The sequence below is a fragment of the Vigna angularis genome, chromosome 4, assembly GCF_016808095.1.
Source record: "Vigna angularis cultivar LongXiaoDou No.4 chromosome 4, ASM1680809v1, whole genome shotgun sequence".
Classification (NCBI taxonomy): domain Eukaryota; kingdom Viridiplantae; phylum Streptophyta; class Magnoliopsida; order Fabales; family Fabaceae; genus Vigna; species Vigna angularis.
In genome coordinates, this window is record NC_068973.1 from 4,050,812 (window position 1) to 4,066,619 (window position 15,808).

Genomic DNA, 15,808 nt, shown 5'->3' on the forward strand with positions numbered 1-15,808 from the left:
TTTCATAAATTTTTATTTTGAAATACATGGTTTTGAAATAAAATTTCATTTAAAAAAATTTAATTTCTTTGTCCAAAATTTTAAATAAACTATTTAAAGAATAAAAATAATTTCAATTTAAATATTATAAAGTTATTTAAATATATTGAAATCTATCATCAAAATACAATGTAATTATGGGATAAAAAAAATAACAAAAGTAACCATAGTTTTTCTTAAAACAATTGAAGTTTAAACTTGTTTACAAAAATAGGTAGTGGATTCTTAGTTATTGTGAACTCTATTATCCCAAATAACATTTTTTATTTTATTTATAATAGTGGAAATACATATATGATGTGTATATGTACTTTTTTTTTGATAAAAAAATATTATTATTATTATTATTATTATTATAATCAAAAGATAAAATATAAATAAGTTTTACAATTTTATTGCATAGTTTTATTTTATTTTATAGGTGAATTTTTATTATGATAGTTTTTTAATTTTAAAAAATAAATGTTAAAAAATAGTCAAATAAAAAATTATTAAATTATTAAATTTAGAAAAAAAAGGTTATTTACAAGATAAAATTGATAAATAATTATTTTAATTTAAAAATTGGTTAATTAAAAGATAAATTTTAAAAAAATGATTACAGAAAATCTTCTTCACGTAATAGTATAGATAAAAAAACGATTATCTAGCAAATAAATTTGAAAAAACATGTACATAAAGAATCCTTTATATAATAATATATGATATCTATTCATAGACCTATAAAAATAAGTAGGTTTTATTGATGTACTTGATTATTTTGTTAAATACAAAAAAGCTTTTGGATTATTTAAAACATAAAAACTCTAATCTAACATCTTTCATAACAAAAAAAAACCATAAAGTTGGATGACAGTCCCTAGCTCTACCTGTGTGAGAGTAAGATCGTACATGGCTCAATTTCAAAACAGTAAAGTCGAACAAAACACTTTACAAAATGGAAAATTAATTAATTCAACTAATAAAATTAATCACCTTTTCTTAAAGGATACTTTCTTAGAAAGTGTCTAATTTTCTTTAACCATCATCATTTTTTCGTGATACATAAACAATAATTAGGAATCAACAATTACCACACTAAAAAAAGTTAAATTTTAACAAAGGTGGATTTTATTAATATGAAATGAATTCTAGAAATTTCAAATTTAAAACAAAAACTTAAAAATAATAAACTAAACAATACCTAAACTAAGTCATCTGAGTCTATTTACTTGCTAATGTTTAAAACAAAGATTCTAACAAACTGCTTCCACCGCAAGTCTCTTCACTATATTTCTACAACTTGTTGCTCCAAAAGTATTTTCTGAAATATCAACGATGCACGATTCCTTGCCCACACATGCCTACAAAATCCCAGAACGAATAAGTTCATCATTTCATGCAAATCATAATCAGAAAGAAACAAATGAAAAACTAACATTTTGTACAATGGACAAAGCATCATTTTTGCTTTCACAACTTCCTTGTTTGAATGTGCCACATTCACCTTCTGGATTGCCAAAACTTGCAAACTTTATATCCGAAATGGGACGTCCGTGGCAAGACAATTCCAAACTCTTGTTCTCGTGAGTGTTTCCACAAGCAGACCCAACAAGTACAGTTTGAAAATTTACCAGAGATGGATTGCCACCAATTTCCTCAAACAAAACCAATGTGTTTACATCATCTTCAATAAACGAGCGAGGAACATGGTACCTACATTAATTCAAACAATGAATCAAATGTTATAACATTAGAGAAAAACATGTGTATAGGATATGTGTATATGTATATAACTAACCATCTTTATGTGGGTTGGCCACAATTGATAACGCATTTTCTGTCACTATATTCACCACGGTAGTCACAAGGATCATCACTGCAACCATCCTCACTTGCATCATAACTAGGCCATGTACGACCAATATTATGGCCATTCACCCAAGCAAACCCTTTTCCCATTCCTTGCATATCCACAAGGAGGGGCTCTAACCCAAGAGGAGCTTTAAAAGTGGTCTAAAAAATTGTAAAAAAAAAAACATAAAATGTTATCACTTTAATTATTAGTTTAATTAAAGAGGTGCCAATTTTATACCATTGAAAAACAACTTACCTTGTACCAAGTCAACATTCTCTTTGTTGGCAAGTAGTTAGATTCCCATTTGGAAGCAGAAGCATAGGGAGAGTCTTCACTAAAGAATTTGTTGTCCCAACCATGCAACCCAACCTTGTAAGACCATTTGTTTGAGGATAGATCTTTGACCACAGTTTCATCATCTTTTGTGCTTATTACGCTGATGGGCCCAATGAGACCAGCGCTCCATTTATCATAGTTTGGTCCATAGTTCTGTTGCACACATTGTCATACATTAAATCATTGACAACTATTAAAATTTTATGTATGACTGAATCATATGATATAACACTATACTTGTAGTCCAAGTGTGACACTGAGCAGACTGATAATATTCTTTCCTTGCATCAACTTAATTTTAGTCTCAAATTCATAACTGCGAATACCATATGTAGCCCAATGGGAACCTAAAACCATCACCAAAATATAAACCATGTTATTCAATTAAATCAACTTTAGTTAACAAAGAACAATATTGAAAGTGATGATTAACATATGAGAGATAATATTACCAATATGTTCTCCATTAACGAATGCATGAATTACGTGACCAGTGCCATTGATTCTAAGAGACATATTATTTGACAAAACTGGATCACTTTGATCGAGATCAAGTCTATATAACATTGAAAGGAAAACTTGTCAGAAACTTTTGAATAGAGAGAAACAAAAGAAGAGATGAAATTAAATTAAGAGTGTATGACATGATTACCTTGTCATGTACCAAACATAATCACTGGCATCAGAAGCAATTATTTTTTGATCAACAAGTCCATTTGTAGAGAAATTTCCTCTACCAAGGAGAGCATCATCAATATTCTCAGCTCTCCACACCCAATTCAAAGATATTGGTTCATCTTCCGCTTTGTTTTTACCCTTTATCATGACAGAGGTTTGGACATTCACCTACTCATGAAAAAAATAACAATTTATCATAAAGAACAAATAAAGCAGCATTTGGTTAATTAATATTAAGAAAAGAAAATAGAAGGTTATGATACCTTGGCTGTGTTATATTCTTCGGTTTGACAATCAGGAAGAAGACTGACCGACCAAGCAGGAACATTATATTTGTTTCCTCTAAATGTTACTATGGCATCAGTGGTGGTGTTGGTGTTAGTCAAGAAGCAACTTGATGAATCATTTGCCATATACATAGTAGCCTACAAGGTGAAATTTTGTCCCATAATAAGTACTTAACAAAAATATGGTGGGGATATTTCTAAAGTGCTTTTGTATTAATTTACCTTAACAGAGTGACCCAAATCAACTTCATATACATTTCCATAATTAGTAAGACTATTCTCCATTGATTTCAGAATCCTATGAAGTTCTTTAAGGTGACCCCATTTTGGTTGGGCTATGTTTCCTTCAAATTACAAAAAAAACATGAAACTTGATGTTTGGTGAGAAAAGAAAGACAAAAATGGTAATTAAAGATAAAAGTAAATGTAAATACCGAATTTATTTTATTGTTTAAAATACACGCCAAAAATTTTAATATATAGTTTATTCTAAGAATCTTTTTACTTTGTCATTTAAATTACCAAAAAAGTTATATTTCACGAGAACAACTATTTTATCATAAAAAAAACTCTTATCAATTATAAGAGATGAAAAATTACAAATTAGAGTTTGATATATTTACCATGTAGTAGTTTTGGAACGTGCCACCTGTTTGAAAAAACCTAGCCACAGAATAGGCAACATCTTCTGCAGTTCTACGTGGATCTTTGCCACCCCAATTCTTGAACCTGAAAATTGAAAAACCAATTTAATAACAATTTACTAATATTTTTGAAGAGGAAAATGTTTACATAGTATATATATATATATATGTTTAAACCTACCAGCCAACCCAATTTTCAGTCCACATCTTAGGACTGTTAGGATTATTGGGCGTGAAGTCGTGACAATACCAACCATTGCAAGTATTTATCTAGTATTCAATTATAAGAAAAAAAAAATATTAGCATCAACCTTTATATTATTCATAAATATAATTTTATATTACTATTACTATTAAAAACAATTTAATAATTTTTATTTTCAATCTATTAAAATAATTTTTTTTATCTATTACATTAGTCAAATTCAATATAAATTTTTAAAAATTTTATTTTCAAATTTATTCTCACTCGTCTTCCAATTTAAAAAAAAAACAACACATAATTTACTTTTAAATTCATTCACTCCATCTTCCTAAATGGTTAGATTTTTTATAAATACGTTTAAAAAATGAATAATTTAAAAAAGCGAGTAACTTCATTAAAGAATTAATAATTTTGATATGAACCAAGTCAATTAACTAATTTGTTTCAAGTTGAACAATGACTTTTGCTATTTTAATTTTTTATACATGTGAGAAAATAATGGAAATATATCTACTAATGAGTTAGGTGGTTAACACTGCAAATTTCAGGACTACAAGTCTATAACTTTTTGTCATTTATGCTCAACTTATACTTGTTCATTTCTATATAACCATTTGAATTTAATTCATAGTTGAAGTCTGATAACTTTTTAACACAAACAGTGGTTTTCTTAAAATTGAATTATTTTAATATTTTATATACCAATTTAACTTGTAAAGAAATAGTTAATGCCCATTTAAAAAGGTATTTTAGTAGTGACAATTTTTATTATATCTGGTCTAATGTTACACAAAGAAACATTTGACTATTATCTCGTGCAAAATTAAAATGCTAAAATGTTATACCAAACATTGCATAATGTTAAAATATAATCATGTTATACAATTAGGTTTTGCTATCAAGTCTTATCAAACTAACGTACCAAAAGGGCTCTTAAAAACCCTACAACTCCATTTTAATCACACAAGCACCGTTTCCATGAATTTTTTATTGACTTGTTTACTAACCATAACTATGTCCAGATCAGTTTTTTTAGGACACCGACATTGAACTAGTTGATCCTCCTGTCACAACACTCTCTCCAAACATGAATACTTTTCAAATCTACATATGTTGTAACGTGTGCGAAAATTCACTCTACCTTAACCAGTTTTCTGTACGAAAGCTTTGATGTCGAATGCATCATCAGCAGAAGTCTTCGTAATGACACCCTGCTCGGAGAACATGAAATGGTTTAGAGGAGAAAATGCAACTGAAACCATACAAATTATGCAAGTAAAGAGAGATAAGGAGTAAAGAAAGACCTTCTCCGTGATGATCCCAGATATTAGACTAGCAGGAGTAACATCGAAAGCTGGGTTCCACACAGAAATTCCCGATGCAGCAACCTGCTCTCCAAGTCCTCCACGTGCGTTCAACAATTCCTTGGGAGACCTCTCCTCAATTACAATTTCTTGTCCAGAAGAAAGTGATAGATCAACGGAGGTGAGGGGGGCAGCCACATAAAAAGGTACATTATGAAACTTTGCGGACAAGGCAACACTGTAGGTTCCAATTTTGTTGGCTGTGTCACCTGAAATGTCATTTAGAGGAAGATGAATCTGATGATACCTTTCATGCTCACGCAAACCATAGCTTATTTTCATTGTAACTCAAAGTACCATTTGATGCAACACGATCAGCCCCAACAACAACAGCATCCACACTTCCTGCTTTCATTAGTGCAGCTGCAGCAGAATCAGCAATAAGAGTTGCTGGTATTTTTTCATGCACCAACTCATAGGCAGTAAGTCTAGATCCCTGCAATTAAACATTGCGATTGATTGGTACTCACAACCTCCAAATCGTTTTAAGTTTGATTTCATAGTATGGGTTCTCAACGCTACTACAAACTTAAGCTAACTTGTTCTTATATGTCATCAATCTACAGTTCAAATAATATACACCCACACCCACATATGTTCTGGATCTCTGTAGTCGGCGTGATCATCACCTCTAATATCCTGACTCTGAATGAAATTCTAGTATTTTAAGTTTAATGGGCCCCAGAATTTTTACTCTCTTCTTTTCCTTATTCAAATGAATGACTACGCAGAAAACTTAAGCTGAATATAACTAATTAGATAAACTACAATTATCACCAAGATACAGATCGAAAAATATCTGTTATTTGAGTGTTCTTGTTCAGAAATTGATGCTACATATTAAAACTTTATATTGGACATGGGTATAAACCAGAAACGAATATACATCATTGTGGTTAAAAACTGTTCTCAATTAATGCCATTAATCAAGTTGTTAAAAAAAACATAAAATAACTTTTACTGATCATCCAATTTAAATGTAACACGGGATGTATCTTCTCTCAAAACGGAAAGTGCACTCACTTGATTAAACGGGCGTGTTTCAGTGCAATAAGCCCTTTCTAGAACTCCTGCACTGTGAAGTGCACAGATCACACCCAAAGCAGTACCATATCCAGCTGTGGCTAGACTGAGTATTAATGAAAGACCAAGTTATTAGTGCGTCCAAACACTGAATCATTAATGTATCAAACAAATGGAAAACAACAGATAACTATATTATATGAAGTACTACACTAAATAAGGAATGGTACTGTAAAAGGCACCTTCCAGCATTGCAATGCGTCAAAACAGAAAGCTTTTGTTTCCCAGTTTGTTGCTGAATACAGCTAGCTCCGTAAGAGCCAATAGCTCGATTTGAGGCAACATCATCCCCAAGCATAACTTCAGCAGCTTCTATAAATGCCTACGGATTAATCCAGTATATTCAGGTTCAAATGACTAAAATCAAAAATGAGTAAAAGGGGTAAAAAAAATGTAAATTTCTTCACTAGCAAGAATTCCTTTAGTGTAAATTCTAGTAATACCTGGAAAACACTCCTGCCCTCTGAAGTGGTAGCAGCAGCATTTGATACGACTTCTTTGAGTTTTCCCGCAGCATCCGATATATTCACTGCAGTTGGCCGACTGCATCATGAAGAAAGAAATAAGCTAAAACTCATGTTTGAAAGGAACTTAATGACAATCACATTAACTTCTTCACAAGGAACTTCAATATGCCAAATGTTAATCGCTGGCAAAAGCATGCTTAAATCAACCAAAATACCCAGATTGCTGCCTAAGAAATGCAGAAAATTTGTAAACACCTTGAGACAAGATATTCTAATTTATTCTGCAGGAAGGAAACAGCTTCACCAGCTGACCCATTGAAACCGTCTAAATTGAACACCTCCACAGCCAAAGAGAGTGCCGCTGCAATCGCAATAGCAGGTGCTCCTCGGACCACCATATCCTGAATGGCATTCCTGAGAAAGTTATGAACATTCAAATAGTTTGAACCCACCGACTGAAAATATTAAGATTATAATCCAAATTCTAGATGAAAATTGTCCACTTAAAAAGTTATCTACTGATGTAGCGAAACTCAAATTCAAATTCAACTAAAACATCTTACCAGCCATCTGTTGAATCCCGAATTTCCAAGTAAGTGGTCTCCAGAGGGAGCTTTCTCTGAAAAGCAGAATCAGTGGCGAAATGTAAAGATTAAAACAAAACCAAGATTAGTGGTTGCCACTACACATCCAAATTATTAAGCCGGACTTTCAAATTTAAAATATAATATTAGAACATTGTCGGAAACGTGAAACGTGTGTACGTGCGAAAATCTTTGCATACGAAATCGGCGAAGGGAAGAGGAATATAAAGAGAAGAGAGGACCTGGTCGAGAAGGTGGAGGGAACCGCGGTTGTAGCGTATGGATTGGAGCGTTGCTGCAACATCGTTGAACTCACGTGCCATGGCTTCACTTTCCCAAACAGATTCAGGGTTTTAGGGTTTTAGGGTTCGGTTCCCGAAGAAGGTTAGTGTGTGTTTGCTACTTTACCGGAGTTTCAGAAATTCGCAATCCTGCGTTTTTCTCTCTTCTACTGCATAAACAAAGGAATACGATGTTGTTTCTTTTCTCTATATCTTTCACTGCAAACAAAGATTCCGCAATCGTGCTTTTTCACTCTTTTACTTCAGCAACAAAGATTCCTTGGCATCCTCCACCACCACCCAAACAATCCTGATTCTTAAACCAACGTTTTAAAAATGCCCACTATGTTATGATTGAAGATAAGGAAATTTTAAAAATTGTTAAAAACAACTTTTAAGAAGAAAAAACATTCATTTTTATTGAGACAACTTACTTGCCTAACCTATATCTCAATCCTAAATTCCAATCATGTATTTTCTCCAAACTTTAAAAATTAAGAATTTCTTTACATGATAAATGAGGCTCTTATGAGATATCAACACATATTTAAACATACACCTGTCAATGTCATAAATCACGACAACAAATTCATAACATTGTTTGAAAACGAAAATTATATTCATTCACATTTTTAAAATTCAAGACGAATAATGTAATATTCCAAAAATACAGGGTCAAAATCATATAATGGGAACATCACAATTTAATATTACAAATCAGTCTTACAAAAGAGTAGAACGTACGGTTGTGGCCGAACGGCCTTACAACATAACTAAGTTAAAACAGCACCCTAGATACAACTAGGTCGAACGGTTTACAGCAGACCTATACCGAACGGTCCTACAAAAGAAAAGGACAAAAGATGACCGAACGGTCATTCCAAGAAAATCAATAACTGACCGAACGCTTCTACTGTTCGGCCTTAACTTCCACTTCTATCAAATTTTCTTTTTCTACCAACGCTTCTTCCAGCAACGCTTCTCCTTCTGCTCACATCCACACGGATGATCATTGCCACAGAAGGACACATACCGAACGTACAAAACGGACAAGACAGGAAAATAGGGTAAGCTTATGTAATTCAATTTAATCATCAACATGCATTTCACACAATTCACATAAACAATATCATTTCATTCACTCTTACATGCAAAGCCTAATACTAGACTCTGACTGTCCGGACTGTATGAATTTTGTGTAGCTACGACGTTCGTGCACCCGGGTGATGTAGTAACTGGGATACCCTCAACAGCTGCCACCCGAGGTTAGTCCTATCTGTCCAAATTAACCATAAGGACTAGGACCTCCTGTCATTCCCACGCATGACTTACCCTTCTCTACGTGAGAAACGAGTAATCACGGAATATCAAGATGAACCGCCAGCTTAGCATGCCCATATTCATACTTTACCACTTTCCAATATACATTCATGAGCTATTCCTCCCCCAGAACGCTCGTCCATAATCCAAAACATTTCATCCATATCATATTTTATTCATCTTTCATTATTAATAATCTCAATTGAACCCTTCGTACAAAGATCCCTAAGGATACCAAATACCGAACGTTAAATATCAACCCTAAACCAGACTGAACGCTTGGAGTGAGACCAAAGTTCTCCAGTTCCAAACGGATCAAAACCGATAGATGGAATCATTGATTTTAAGAAAGGGAGTGATTAACATAATAGTTCTCAAGAACGATTAGCAATCAAAAGTTTATTTACTAGGTGAGCCAATTGAATGAACTAACTCCCGAGTTAGACCAAACGCTAATAGGCCTAGGCCGAATACCAAGACTCTAGGCTGAAACCAATTTAAAACAGACACTTTGAAAACCTCAAATAAGGGTAAATAATTGAATCAGGTGAATAAACCGAACGTCAATAAATATACTTAGCTTTTGAATGAGTTAAACATCAAGAACAATCAGAATGTCAGTCGAAAACCGAGCACCGAAAAGGGCAAACCCTATTGAGTTTGAACGAACGTTCTTTTATATATATATATATATATATATATATATATATATATATATATATATATATATATATATTTAGAAAGGAGAATGAGTACTGGTGTAAGACCGAGCACTTACTCATTAGCAACGAATGTAAAACGAACATACAATTAAATTATATAAGCTTCCCTTACCTTGACACGTAGACGAATGCTCAAACGTATCAGAATAAAACTTCCCTCTACCACAGAACTAACGTTTCGACGATCACGTTGTTAGGGATACTGAACTACAGAGAAAAACCAGAAACACTCAAACTACTACCACCCACTCAGACGACCAGAACCAAACAGTTGCAAGTAAGACCTAACCGAACGTACTAGAGAAAAAGAGACTCACCGACTCAGAATCATAAACCAAAGTGACACGAAACTTAGAAAATGTTCAGTTTTACTCTACTGTCAAAACGTTCGTCCAATCTGCGACACACACCTGTCTTCCACTTTCTGAATCTCAGACTTCCTTTGCTTGATACCTGGCGTGCGCTCAAAGGGTTTTGGGTGGGTTTTAAATGGGTTCTGACAAATAACTTTTAAAATATTTTAAAACTTGAGTCAAAAACAAAATTTAATTTTATATTTTTATTTAAGTATTAGAAAGATACGTAAGAATTTAAACAATTATAAAAGACAATAGAATTGATAAAAAAAAATATTTTGAGACGTATAATTTTTATATTTATTTAATATTATTTTTTTTCTTAAAAAATATAAAAAATTAATTTTTTATAATATTTATTTTTGTATTGTATGGGAAATAAATGTAGAAACGTGTTACACTGATAATTATCTTATAAGCCTCCTTAGTCACATGGATGCGAATTTATCAATTCTAACCCAATAACACGCACAAGTGGAGGACTTCTAAAGAATTTAATGGTTATCAATGGTTATCAATTTGACGCGAACTTTGAAAAATCGTTGTCGGAGATCAGATGACAGTCACACTTATATTGCTTAGTAGACATTTAGATGTTGGAGTCAACAACGTATATGAGAACCCAACCAAATTATAAAAATAGTTTTAACAAATTTAGAAAATAAATTATGTTATTATTGAAGTTGAAACTCTAGTGGTAACATTTGATTCAAATAAAGTTCCACTTGATAAGAACTTTTTATTCTCAAATTAGTAAAAAAATTGAAAGTAATAATGGTAAGTGTTTAATACTTTATATTTTAAGTCTTTGAATCTTCGAAAAGAATGAAAATAAAAGAAAATATTAAATTTCTTACGTGCATTATTCGTATTTTTTAACCATTCTCAATAGAAGCCGTGAACAAAGAGAAAGAAAAGAAGGTTAAAACAGGAAAAGAAAGAAGTAACTTCCCATAACGGTTCTTCTACAAATTCACCACCTTCTGATCTATGAATCACTTCCGATCTACGCTACCCTTTTTCTGTTTCTAGTCACTTCATTTTCGATACACATTTTTACACTTTCTTAGGGTTCCAAGTCCCCTTTTCCTATTGAGGTGAGTTCTGGTGTGAAATCAATCATCCGTTGTTAATTTTCATACCATGATCGCAATCACTCGATTTCTCTCCGTTTGTCATACTAGCTTGCTAGCTCATGCCACCCACCTTCCATTTTTTTGGTTTCTTGTGCATTTGTCGCGGTTGCTTCCAAAACGGACTTGGTGGAAATGTTTTAGCAATGAAGGCATTTTAATTGAAATTGATAACTTTTATTGGAATTTTTTGTGGAAGAAGGTCTTGCTGTTTCAATGCTGCTTAGAGTTTGATTGATCACTTGCTTTTTTGAGAAAGCGACGTTTGGTTGTCCTCTATAGCTTGAAATCATTGTTGGCTTAAACTGAAACCTTTTATTTATTTTTGTTTGTTTCCTTTCTTGTTGGAAGATTATTGATTGGTTTCTACTATAACTCAATTGGAGCTTAGGATTCAACACATTTGAAAAGGAAAGAAGGTGTCTTCCCTTCCCTTCCCTTTTCTTTACTTTCCTATGTTTTTAACTTTCTTTTGTCTGTTTAGGATGAAGGTGGGCTTCTATGGCTTGAAGGGTAAAGAAATTTCCCTTATTTCCATTATCCTGGTGTCCACAACGTTCATTATATGGTCATGGGAGAGAGCACCCGGTCGTGCTTCATTTATTTCCTCTCAAACATTGATGCATTTTTCTTCAGGTTTGCATTAGTTTTTTCTTTGAATAAAACTTGTGTGTTATTCCCTAATATGGGAATATTATTTTATTTTTCATTTATGAAGGCCTCGTTTATGTTGCAAATGTTACTTAGTAATTTGGACTTTGGAGGTAGTGTTTAAAGTCTGAATTAAAGAACATGTTGTCTTGATGAGTGATGAAGCTAGATGTAGATCCCTAGTTTCTTGATAAGGATAATCTCATCCTTTTAAGATGAGGATTGAGGATTCCATTTATTTAGTATCCATTGGTGCCAAATACCGTCTTATTATTTTGTAACGAAGCTTTGAAACTTCATGCGGAACAGTCGACTTGTATTTACTATCAGTAGTTTATTTTTGGTTGTTTAGCTTATTTGAAGATAATTTGGCCAATAGCTCTGTGGTCCACATACTCGTGCCAAAGCCATGTATACGTATAAATAATAAAACAACCAATAGGATAAAGAAACTAAATATTAATGTTGTGTCTCAGGCAGTTTCTGCCCAATGCTTTGCAAGGGATTAAAGGAATGCTGGAACTTCTCCATATACAAAACGTAATATATTTCTTTCAAATTATATGGTTGCATTTCTCATTTATCTACGTGCTTATGTTGTTCTTCATCAAGTTGATTGGGTTAATTATACTGTTATGATGAATCATGTCCGCTGTTTTATGTTCTATTCTCTCATAAAAAGAGATTAGATTATACTATTATCATCCTTTAACCATTACAACCCTTGTCATGTGTTCTTGCTGTTCCCTTCCCCTTTTATCTTTGTTAAGCTCGTGTTAACTTGGGACTTAAACTTGGTCTTTCCTTTGATGTTGTAGAAATGCTTTCCAGTGTGTTAGATGAATATGATAGCAGCGGAGAAGTTGGCATCAGTTTGAATAATGCCACAGAAAACGAAGGTATTGGAAATTTTTGGCAAATGAATATGTAATATGTCGCTCTAGTTCCCAATTTCATGGAATGTTCAAGCTGATCCAAGTATCCGTTGAATATTATTGTGAAGCTAACTCCTTCTGCTGATTTGAAGGGAAATTGATACATGTAACTTGTTTTGTTGACCTTGAGTTTTTTTTAAAGTGTTTCTCTTTTTTTATGACAAACCAACTTTTCATTTAATTTTGCAAAAACCTTTAACCCTTATGGTTAGAGGAAAATTGATGCATGCTCTTCAACTTATTATCTGATAACAAGCTTGTTTTAAAGGTTACCTCTAAATTTTTTTAAGAAACCAGTTTTATTGCTAAAGAAAACTCAAAACTTTATAGCTGTTATAATGTCGAAGTTGAGAAAATAATCTCATTGTTTGTTCCCTTCTCTTATCGAGAGCTGACATATCTAAGCAAGTTGCAATTTAGCACTATTTTGAGCAGTAGTAGTCAACAAACAAAAACATATTTCTGTGGACTGATTCAGGGATGAAGAAGCTCTCATGTTAGACAAACTGGATTAAACTTTTGAGTGTTCAATATCTTTTCTCTTGTTTGGTCTCTTCATGCATTCATGTTTTAGAGGATCAAAGTCCTTCTTCTGATGCAGGGAAAATTTCATGCAAATTTGTTAGATTGATGAACCATATATTGCTAGTACTGTTAAGTAAGGACTGCTTTCTTGTGGATCCTTTTCCAGTATGTAACCTTGCAAAAGGAAAATGGGTTCCAGACAACCGCCAACCGTTATATTCAGGTTTCGAATGCAAGCAATGGCTGTCAGAGATGTGGGCTTGCCGCTTGACACAACGCACAGATTTTGCATATGAAAGGCTTCGATGGCAGCCAAAAGATTGTCAAATGGAGGAATTTGAAGGGTCTAAATATTTGAGAAGGTATTCTGTGTTCTAAAGTAATGTTTATAGATCGCACTCTTGTCTAATTGATTTAGCTTTCAGTTCAATGATTTGATACTTGAGATCGCAAATTGAATCATTGGGTGCTGCTTGATATACTTTGAATAATCAGTTTGGTAGAGGCTTGTGCTAACAGGCTAATCATGTAATTTTAGTGATTACTATTTCTGGTTGCTTTGTAAGATGGTTCTGTACTTGATCAATTTCCTCTGGTTTGGAAGTTACCTTGTATTTCACTACACAACGGATTGCAATACACTTGCGCTCTTCATAGTTTAAATTAGTATAAATTTTTGGGATCAATTTTTACAAATTGATAACCATTGGCTGTGTTCAGGATGCAACACAAAACTCTAGCCTTTGTTGGAGACTCATTGGGTCGGCAGCAGTTTCAGTCTCTAATGTGCATGATCACTTCTGGGAAGGAAACGCTTGATGTGGAAGATGTGGGGAAGGAGTATGGGCTGATTCTATCTGAGGGTGCCGCTCGCCCTGATGGATGGGCTTACCGGTTTTTGAGCACCAATACTACAATTCTCTACTACTGGTCTGCAATTCTCTGTGATATTGAACCTATCAATGTCGATGATCCAGCGACAGAATATGCAATACATCTTGACCGGCCTCCGCTGTTCTTGCGCCAATTCCTTCACAAGTTTAACGTTCTGGTTCTCAATACAGGTCACCATTGGAATCGAGGAAAGATCAATGCTAATCGGTGGATAATGCATGTTGGAGGTGTGCCAAATACTGACAAGAAGATAGCAGTGGTTGCGGGTGCCAAGAATCTCACTGTTTACAATGTGGTTAGGTGGGTGAGCTCGCAGCTTTTAGAGTATCCTAGTTTAAAGGTATTCTTTCGGACCATTTCCCCAAGGCATTTTGTTGGTGGGGACTGGAACACTGGAGGCAGCTGTAACAGCACTACACCAATGTCAGTGGGAAAGGAAATATTGGGTGAAGAGTCTACAGATAAAGTTGTAGCCAATGCAGTGAAGGGAACAAGGGTCAAGATCTTGGACATAACAGCTCTTTCTCAGCTTAGGGATGAAGGTCATATATCACATTTTAGCATTTCGGCCAAGCCAGGTGTGCAGGATTGCTTACACTGGTGTTTGCCTGGCATTCCTGATACGTGGAATGAAATACTCTTTACACAAATCTAGTCTGCACATGATTTTACATACTTTTATTTGCCCAATCATGTCGTCATACTTCCTATCTTGTACCTTACTCTTCAGAAGATGCAGTTGTGGGCATGCAATGCAATACAAGATGCCCTTAGCAGGGTTGGAACTATGACCTGATCTTTGATACATGAGTATGACTTTCCTGATACTTTGAAGTACGGGATTTTCTTTTGTACAATATTGGTTAAGCATATAATTTTACTTCTTAAGTGGCCAGTTGCTTCCTCACAGAGAAGGTTGGTACATAGCTAAAGTATTGGAACATTTAACGATAGTAACTGGAACTGAGTTATGCTCGGCTCTTCAACTGCAATTCCAGACATTGGGAAATGGAGATACCATTTTTCGTCTTCTTGGGAGCTTGAGATAAAGAGTTCCAATGTACTTTTAGATTTAGTATACTTACTGGATCTTCTCAAAGAATAAACATTACAAGTTCAATATAACATATATCCTCTTCATTACGAGGGAGAAATTTAGTCACAACTGTGAAATATTCTCTTAAGTTTAACTGTATTTTTAATCCTCTGATAAAATGAATTAAGTCTCTTTGTCGTTTTACTGTCAAATTATTAACGAAAATTAATAACCAAGTGATGTAGCTTATGTAATATCATGATTTCCTTATGTAATATAAAATGAGAACAACGAAAAGAAAGATTAAATTTAATTTAATAACATGTGACTTTTAATGAAATTTTTTGCTATTGTATTTTGTTTTAATAGATTTTATTTATGCCCACTCTTAACTAACCAGATACTTTTGTAATACATTACTTGAAACGTTA

The 15,808-nt window shown here is 33.4% G+C and overlaps 2 protein-coding genes and 1 pseudogene across 11 annotated transcripts; 1 reads left to right on the forward strand and 2 right to left on the reverse strand.

The window, feature by feature from the left end:
- Positions 1–1,131: 1,131 nt before the first annotated feature.
- Positions 1,132–4,028, reverse strand: LOC108330152 (beta-galactosidase 7-like; annotated as a pseudogene).
- Positions 3,507–8,282, reverse strand: LOC108331979 (methylthioribose-1-phosphate isomerase). Of its 4 annotated transcripts, XR_008248435.1 has the most exons (11): positions 7,767–8,266; positions 7,504–7,559; positions 7,196–7,354; positions 6,917–7,016; positions 6,656–6,795; positions 6,414–6,519; positions 5,688–5,826; positions 5,331–5,599; positions 5,168–5,237; positions 3,801–3,906; positions 3,507–3,521 (listed from the first exon to the last, which is right to left on the reverse strand). XR_008248435.1 is itself a non-coding variant. In XM_052876654.1 (10 exons), exons 1-9 carry the CDS (start codon positions 7,845–7,847, stop codon positions 5,169–5,171), a joined length of 1,119 nt encoding a protein of 372 aa, XP_052732614.1. In that variant the 5' UTR covers positions 7,848–8,266; the 3' UTR covers positions 4,003–4,091; position 5,168. The 4 variants fall into 4 exon arrangements, 3 of the variants coding, with proteins under 3 accessions (XP_052732614.1, XP_017422524.1, XP_017422527.1); XM_052876654.1 differs by lacking the exons at positions 3,507–3,521; positions 3,801–3,906 and adding an exon at positions 4,003–4,091; XM_017567035.2 differs by lacking the exons at positions 3,507–3,521; positions 3,801–3,906 and having other exon boundaries at positions 4,835–5,237; positions 7,767–8,282.
- A 2,851-nt stretch (positions 8,283–11,133) lies between these two features.
- Positions 11,134–15,466, forward strand: LOC108329936 (protein trichome birefringence-like 16). Of its 7 annotated transcripts, XM_017564325.2 has the most exons (6): positions 11,134–11,300; positions 11,688–11,755; positions 11,821–11,972; positions 12,806–12,886; positions 13,524–13,809; positions 14,168–15,466. In XM_017564325.2, the coding sequence occupies exons 3-6, from the start codon at positions 11,822–11,824 to the stop codon at positions 14,994–14,996; spliced, it is 1,347 nt and encodes a 448-aa protein (XP_017419814.2). In that variant the 5' UTR covers positions 11,134–11,300; positions 11,688–11,755; position 11,821; the 3' UTR covers positions 14,997–15,466. The 7 variants fall into 7 exon arrangements, with proteins under 7 accessions (XP_017419814.2, XP_017419816.2, XP_052732694.1 ...); XM_017564327.2 differs by lacking the exon at positions 11,688–11,755; XM_052876734.1 differs by lacking the exon at positions 11,688–11,755 and having other exon boundaries at positions 11,139–11,300; positions 13,614–13,809.
- The last annotated feature ends 342 nt before the right edge of the window (positions 15,467–15,808 follow it).

Bases quoted from the DNA above. Each gene is read 5' to 3' on its own strand.
- LOC108331979 (XM_052876654.1), bottom strand. From the start codon at position 7,847: ATGGCACGTGAGTTCAACGATGTTGCAGCAACGCTCCAATCCATACGC. The intron at 7,355-7,503 runs GTAAGATGTTTT...TAACTTTCTCAG, and splicing joins CGGGATTCAACAGATGGCTG to GAATGCCATTCAGGATATGG. The intron at 5,238-5,330 runs GTCTTTCTTTAC...TTCTCCGAGCAG, and splicing joins CTGGGATCATCACGGAGAAG to GGTGTCATTACGAAGACTTC.
- LOC108329936 (XM_052876733.1), top strand. From the start codon at position 11,792: ATGTTTTTAACTTTCTTTTGTCTGTTTAGGATGAAGGTGGGCTTCTAT. The intron at 11,973-12,805 runs GTTTGCATTAGT...TTGATGTTGTAG, and splicing joins ATTGATGCATTTTTCTTCAG to AAATGCTTTCCAGTGTGTTA. The intron at 13,810-14,167 runs GTATTCTGTGTT...GGCTGTGTTCAG, and splicing joins GGGTCTAAATATTTGAGAAG to GATGCAACACAAAACTCTAG.